This window comes from Populus trichocarpa, chromosome 10, assembly GCF_000002775.5.
Source record: "Populus trichocarpa isolate Nisqually-1 chromosome 10, P.trichocarpa_v4.1, whole genome shotgun sequence".
NCBI lineage: Eukaryota > Viridiplantae > Streptophyta > Magnoliopsida > Malpighiales > Salicaceae > Populus > Populus trichocarpa.
The window spans coordinates 22,244,936-22,252,681 of record NC_037294.2 but is presented as its reverse complement, the minus strand read 5'-3'; the positions used below and the strand labels follow the sequence as shown (position 1 = coordinate 22,252,681).

General features: G+C 32.0%; 1 protein-coding gene across 10 annotated transcripts; it reads left to right on the top strand.

Moving 5' to 3' along the window:
- The first annotated feature begins 722 nt into the window (after window positions 1-722).
- Window positions 723-7,172, top strand: LOC112326072 (probable peptide/nitrate transporter At3g43790). 10 transcript variants are annotated; one of them, XM_052456221.1, is made up of 8 exons: window positions 723-1,081; window positions 1,185-1,338; window positions 5,754-5,875; window positions 6,048-6,138; window positions 6,335-6,442; window positions 6,562-6,606; window positions 6,717-6,805; window positions 6,889-7,172. In XM_052456221.1, exons 3-8 carry the CDS (start codon window positions 5,856-5,858, stop codon window positions 6,989-6,991), a joined length of 456 nt encoding a protein of 151 aa, XP_052312181.1. In that variant the 5' UTR covers window positions 723-1,081; window positions 1,185-1,338; window positions 5,754-5,855; the 3' UTR covers window positions 6,992-7,172. The 10 variants fall into 10 exon arrangements, 8 of the variants coding, with proteins under 8 accessions (XP_052312181.1, XP_052312182.1, XP_052312184.1 ...); XM_052456222.1 differs by having other exon boundaries at window positions 724-1,081; window positions 5,763-5,875; XM_052456224.1 differs by having other exon boundaries at window positions 725-1,081; window positions 5,763-5,875; window positions 6,051-6,138.
- The last annotated feature ends 574 nt before the right edge of the window (window positions 7,173-7,746 follow it).

Below are 7,746 nucleotides of genomic sequence, written 5' to 3'. Positions count from 1 at the left end.
TCCGACCTTTAATTCCAGTAGTGGTCGCATCGAACAATACAAGTAGTAGGTATATAACTAATAGAGATCATAAAGCAAACAAACCATTAAAGAGATTTTGTTTTTTAGTAGGAATTCGGAAATCACATCATTTAATCAACTTTTTTTTTTGGGAAAACCTGATTGAGATTATTTTATAAAATTATAAATTACATAAAATATCAAAGCACTTATTATATGAAAATGGTATAAAACTATGATAATTATTTGTTTTTTGTACAACAAATTATTAACTTAAATAATTTGAATGTGTTGGGTATTGTGGTATATAGTGTTTTTCATTTAAAAATATATCAGAGTAATTTTTAATTTTTTTTATATAAAATTAACATATTAAAATAAAAATAAAAATATACTAAAAAAATATTAATTTAATATGTTTTTAAACAAATATAACCAAATACAAGTAAAAACATAATACCAGCACTATGCCTTTTTTGTTTTAATAATGTTGGATTCTAATGAAGAGGACGAAGCTTGAACTTTGACCGAGCATGGGCTTAGCTCCAACCCAATTTAGGCCCGGCTGATGTGACTTATATGCTTGGGCTTTGCTCATGATTCATAGAATCAATTTTGTTTTTTGAAGATAAAAGGAAAGGAAAGTAGAACTAAATAAATGGTCTTCTATCTTCCAGCTTCTAGCTGTGTACAATGTGTTAGTGTTTGGATGCAGAATTGTGGTTATTTTTATTTAAAAAAATATTAAATTAAATTTTTTTTTTATTTTTTTAAAATTATTTTTAACATATTAAAAAATACTAAAAAAAATATTAATTTTAAAAAAAAAATTAATGTTTTTAAAACATTAAAAACAAAACTTTAAACAAGTAGAGTAGCAGGTCTAGAACACGTATCTTCTTTGTTCTGGAAACACGTCTTCCTATTCCATCTTTTCTCGAATCTCCTTTAACCCCCCCCCCCTTCCATTTCTTCACATCAGCAGCCGCCCCCTTTTTTTTTCTTTTTTTTTTCTCTGTGAGATGCAATCCCTCACTGTCACCCCTTCAGCTTCATCCTCATCAAATCCCACTACACCCCAGTAATTATTTTCTCTCTATATCTTTTCTTCTGATGAAAATTTTAACTGGTTTGTGTAAAGTTGTGATCTTTTTTGGATTTTGTTGATGGGCTTTGATTTCCAGGTTGTTAAGTTTAGAGGAAAGGTTTCAACTTGTGAGAAGCGTTGGTGAAGAATGTATTCAAGAAGATGAACCACGTAATCTTCTCGAGAAAAAACCACTACCCATTTGCTATGATGGTTTTGAACCTTCTGGGAGAATGCACATTGCTCATGAGGTATATTCTTTTTATTTTGTTCCTCGTGTATTTTGTTGTTAGTGATGAAGATTTAGTCTCCTTGGTTAGTCTTTATTGATGATTCTGAGGCTTTAAGGAATTATCCGTTTACTAATCTTTCTTTTTTACTAATTGACAAAGGCGCGCTAAATTTTATTAATCGCGTCATTATTAATCATAAATTAAACATTATATATCATATATTATATGATACTGAGAAAATAAAACAATATGCTGTTTTATAGTTAAGAAAACAGTGACCACAAACTCACAGAATATTTTTATTTAAAAAACTATAGAAAGATCATTAAAAAAGAAATATATATATATATATATATATATATATATATATATATATAGTGGGTCTAGACCATTCATTATTTTCTTGATCTTGGATTTTAAATGGTAGGTTGTCTCTTTTTTATATTCTTTTTCTTTTTTTTGCTTGAAATGACTCAGGGCTTGAAAGGTTTCTATATAGTGTTGTTATTTATAGATTGCGATTACGATTTGACAATACACAGGACTCGTTTGCCAGGCTACTAAAATGAATTCTAGCCTTTTACAATTCAACTCTTTTAAACAAGATTGATCATCAAATTTAGAAAAGAGGGAAATATAAAATAATTTATTTAGTCAAACACAAGAAAACGTTAGCTTTAGGTAAAGAAAAAATAATAGCTAAAGTAATTCTTTTGTACTTTAATATCAAAATGCCCTAAAAAATTACCGGAGAAAAATGTAATGTTGGTCTTGTACCCTTCTCTTTTCTCCTCTGTGCTTTGCTAAAATTACCACAGAAACACCAGCAATGAAAACCATTAAAACCTCATTTAAGTACTTGGAGGCAGAGATGACATATTCCTACTCTGGATGCACATAATCGATCAATTTCACCAAAAAAAATTGTAAAATACAATCCTCAAAACATAACTATTTCAGGTCATCATTCTTCTATAAGTAGTCTTATACAAGACTTACTTGTGTGCCTGCATCATCTCTCGTGGTTATTTTTCTTTTATTTCATGGTTTCTTTACTTAAGTTTCAATATTTTCTTTTTAATCTAAAATATTTCAGTATTACATTTATGCTTTTTTTCACATTTATTTTCTTAACAACTTCTTTCATTTTAATTGCTTTAAGTGATATAGTTAAACATCATGATTACGACGCTCTTGCTTTTGTTGTTGTAATTGGATCCATGATTTGGTTATTTAGTTTTTTAAATTCAGTTGTGATTAACATCATTAATTAATCAGTTGTCTTATAATGAAAAAAACACTCTTGCAAACAATTAATTAATTAATACAAACACTGGTGAAATTAAAGATCGGACACAAAAATTTTATGACAATATTATGTGTCAAAAGTGATGGTAGAGGTTGTCACCCTTGTTATTTCAACTATGCTCAATATTTTTCTTGCACATTCTGGAATATATAGGGTTAAAGATGTGAAAAAACCCTATGAATCATCCTATGATATTTTTATTTTTTAGGCTTTTATATATCTGGGGTTTTATTCAGCTTTTATAATGCTATTATGTGAATCAAGTTTTCTCTTTTATATGTCTGGTATAATTTTCCTACAAGTATTGGACATATAATTCAATACTTACTCTCATCATAATAACAAAGCCAAAACTTGATTCACATAGTAGCATCATAAGAGCTCAATAAAACCCCAGACATATAAAAACCCAAAAAATAAAAATATCATAATATGATTCATAGGGTTTTTTCATATCTTTAACCCTATATATTCCAGAATTTGAAAGAAAAATAATAAGCATAGTTGAAATAATAAGGGTGGTATTCCACCATCACTTTTGACACATATCTAATCATAATATTGTTATAAAATTTACGTGCCCGACTTTTAATTCCATCAGTGTTTGCATTAATTGATTGATTGTTTGCAATAATTTTTTTATTATTATAAGATAACTGATTAACGATGCTAATCATAACTGAACTTAAAAAACCAAATAATCAAATCATGGTTTCAATTGCGATAACAGAAGCAACAGCATCGTCACCGTGATATTTAACTACATAACTCAAAGCAATTAAAACCAAAGAAGCTGTTGAGAAAAGAAATGCGAAAAAAGCATAAATTTAATGCTGAAATATTTTAGATTAAAAAAAAATTAAAATTAAAAGAAAAGAAATGAAACTACGAAGCCGAAATTTTTAAATGCAGGCACAAAAGACTTGTCTTCACTATTTATAGAAGAAGGTTTTAGTGGTTTAGGGAATTATCAGTATCTGCTAGCTGTTGAAAATTAATATTTTTATTACTTTTGGCATATATATATCTGGAACCAAAACCATTTTGTTCAGATCAATGCACTGGAAAATCCTCAAAAGACAAAAAGTTGAGGGCATCAAGGTACGACATGAGCAACCCTTTTATGCGCTGGGATCTGGTGTTTGTAGGAGTGAACTTTACAGGGTCTCGTACGATTCATCTCTGCCTTAAAGTATTTGTTTTAGTGGTTTTCATTGTTAGGGTTTCTCTAGTAATTTTAACAAAGCACAAAGAGGAAAAAGAAGGGTATAAAACCAACAATACATTTCCCAATAGTAATTTTTGTGTGCATTTTATTCTTAAAGTATGAACAAATTACTTTAGCTATTACTTTTTCTTTATAAAAAAATATGCACAATTAGTTTACAGGGTCTCGTAAGATGCATCTTTTTTTAATGCACAATTAGTTTTTTTATCCATACTCTTGTAAATTAGTAAGTTTTTAAGTGACTATGATATTGGATGATAATATATTTTACAATCACAAGGGATGAAACCGAAGACTGACTGCACATAATGTATGCAAATATAAGGAACCATCCTCAAACTTTCAGATCTTTGTTAAGAGAACCTTGCAGAAATGAATAAATAGCATTCCAGGCGCCATTGTCCGAAGGGTGTGCCAGATCAAAAAAGAAAGATGACTTGGGACTCGAGCATAGTCCTTCCGCTGAGCATATGTACTCAACAGTCTTCGAGCAACATGGCTGCAGTGGGTTCTTGCACGCAGTGTTTGCTGTGACAAGTAGAAAGAAGAAAGGTTATATAAACATTAACTTGAGTTGCATTAAAAAAAAACAATTTTGGTTAAAAAAAAAACATGAGCAGAGATTACCTGCATTCTGTCTGAATTGGTCAATAGCAGAAACCATAGCGTTATAGAGATCAAGAATTACAAATGTGCTTTTGTTTCCATCATCAGTGTTCAATTTCTCCAGTGCTTTCTGCAATAGCTGATTGTGAATCTTGGCGTTTTTGTTGTATTCTTCATCGCAATTCTGATACGTATTTGGTGGAATTATGTGTATAGGCAAGCATCCTAGAAGCGGTAGTGTTGCTGCTACAACTTTTTTCACTCCTAGAAGATTAATACGTTGTAGGTCTGCAGCAAGCTGGTTCACAAGTCCTTCAGTGAAAGCAGGCAGCCCCTATCATATAAAATAAAAATTGCAAAAAATACAAGTTAAAAAGCTACATGTTCAACGTAAAAAAGTACTTGTAAAACTTTCTTTATTTAGGGTAAGAACTACTCACATCTCTTGAACCTTTCTTGGCCGTAAAATAGAATGGATAGTCATTGGCTCCAGTAGAAACCAGAGCAACTGAATTATCAAGGTCACGTTGACTATATACATTTTAATTCTTTGAGTAGTTGTTCAAATCGATCGATCATTCCAGCTAGATGGATCACTCCAGCTATCAGACAATCAGGCACACTCTAAATTTGGTTCCTTATTTTGTAAACATCTGGGCAGAATGTGGTGGTTTTATGTCATTGCCAGTTAAAAACTTGACTGCTTGCATTAGTTAGTTTCATGCATGATCTGTGTCCTAAAATGCCAACTTGGGGTTGCGGTTTATTTACCCCCTAGCTAGCTGGGAGGTTGGTGAGAAGTGTATGGAGCTGTAGAAATACGGAAAGGTTTTCAGAAGAAAAAAAAAGGACATTCAGTTTGATATCATTACGGGGTAGACGGGAACTCTTGGAAATTAACTATGAATTTTAAACTATAGAAGCTGAAATAAAACATTAAATGTAATTCAATCAAAAATGGTTTACCCCTTCAAACAACAAAACCAGAGTCAATTATAAATTAATTAGTATCAAGATTAATTAATTAACTCAGTTGGTATTAAAATAATAAATTAATTAGTATCAAGATTAATTAATTAACTCAGTTGGTATTAAAATAACTTAACGGTCATTCTACAGTCATCCTAGAATTGTTTATTTTGTGATCCTTCTGTTCTCAAGTGTCCTCTATCCTAATCAAAACTTTTCATAAAAAAAGGAGCGATGAAGGGGTTTTAATTAAAACTATATTATTTTTTTTATCTTTATTTCAAATCGTGTTAATATCTTGATTCGTATGATGCTTTGAAGCTGCAACAGATGATACAGAAAGGAAACCACCTTCCAAGGAAAGCCTCTTAAAGAATTGGCCTTTGATGTCCTCCAGCATTGTCTATTGTGTTTTCTCACTTCATGACATGGCTTACTCTGAGGTATATCTCGTATCTCATTCCTATTAAGCTATTACTCTTCACTGCTACCTTAATCACAGAAGCCAGGACTACTGACAGATTCATTCCTGTAGAAGCAGCTTTATTTTATGCACTCACTTGTGCATTGTCTCTATTTACAAGTGTGACTATATTTGAAATTTTTTTTTTCTAGTAGATATTCTCATTATGGGCTGAAAGCCTTAGAAAACTTGGAGGGCTGGGCTACACAACTGGGGATGATGGTGAAGTTCTGGAAATCACAGGTATCTATAACATTCAGAATTGTATTTGATGACCTTTCAATTCTATAATCATAAAAAAATTCCAAATAAAATAAATTCTTAGTGAAACTTCATATAATACTCACGGTTACCATATTCCCATATTTACAGTGGAAACTCACTATGCATACTCTCTGCTTCCACCTATTCTCTTGTAACAATCTTTCGTTAAATGGAGGTTATATCCATACCACTATTGGCAAGTTACCCTTTTATAGCAATGTTATCAGGGCTCGGCCTCAGCGTGGTGATCAGTTTAGCATCTACAACCAGGAGTTTTCTTTCTGTAAGTGCACATGTAGTTTGAAAATCTTCAACAAATTGGTTGGATTGATCTATTTGGATGAAAAACATTCAGCTGTTGTTGCCCTTTTTTGACCCTGATTATTATTTTTGTATGACTAGGTGTCAATCGCAACTTGCTTGTTTATTCTGCAAAACAATGCTGTGGTGAAGTTCTTTTCTTGATTTACTCATTGCCACTTCCTTGCTTCATTTATGCTTTATGGTTAGTAAGCTTATAATCTTCAACAAATTGTCTTAAACTTTTTAAACTACAGGATCGAAACCAAAGAGGAGCTGCTAATGGCGTTGCTATGACAGCAGTGTCTCTTTTCAAAGCGGTCGGTCCTGCTGGAGGTGGTTCGCTGTAAGTTTTTCTATTGATTATATACCATTTATTTTCCTTAGATTGTACCAAAACTGACTCGTTTTCTTTAATATTCATTGCAGATTATCTTGGGCACAAAAGCGCCAAAATGCTGCATCCCTTCCAGATAGAATATTCTACAATTTTCCCATCGCTATGAATCAACCTGACCTTTTGATGTCCTAGAGCTTGACAGATGATGTTAAAATGCAGGGGACCTTCAAACCTTTCCGAGCACAAAAACAAGATAAACAAAAAAATGGGACCAACTAGTTTTCAAATGTAACAAGGTTGAATATGTTTTTTTTTTTGGCATGGTATTGATATCAGGACAAGAGTTATTGCATGTACAATCAAAGTTTTTTGACATCGTCTCTGAAGGCTTCATTTCCTTGCGGAGTACACCAATAAGATGACCCCTCAGGTATGGGTTTAGAGGACAACCCCTCCCAAGCCAGATGTGACGCTTTGTTTAGGCTTCCCTTGCTAGGGTTACAGATAGAAGGGTTGTTCTGGATCGAGAGACCAGTTGGCTCTTCCTGGGGCCAGGCATAAATTAGTAATTCGTCTAATCTCCTTGAACCCGAAAGGCTGGGCTGACTTCATCGCCCGGGAAATTATGTTCAAAAACAGGGATCCTTTGAAATTCGTCTAATCTCCTTGAACCCGAAAGGCTGGGCTGACTTCATCGCCCGGGAAATTATGTTCAAAAACAGGGATCCGGGAAATTCGTCTAATTCGTCTAATCTCTTGAGGGCGTTTGGCATTGCTGTTAAAAAGTACTTTTCAAAAAATTTGAATTTTTTTTTTTTTTTTACTTTGAAGTAATATGTTTTTTATATTTTCAAATCATTTTGATGTGCTGATCTCAAAAATAATTTTTAAAAAATAAAAAAATATTATTGACATACTTTTCTGAGTGAAAAGCACTTTGAAAAGCA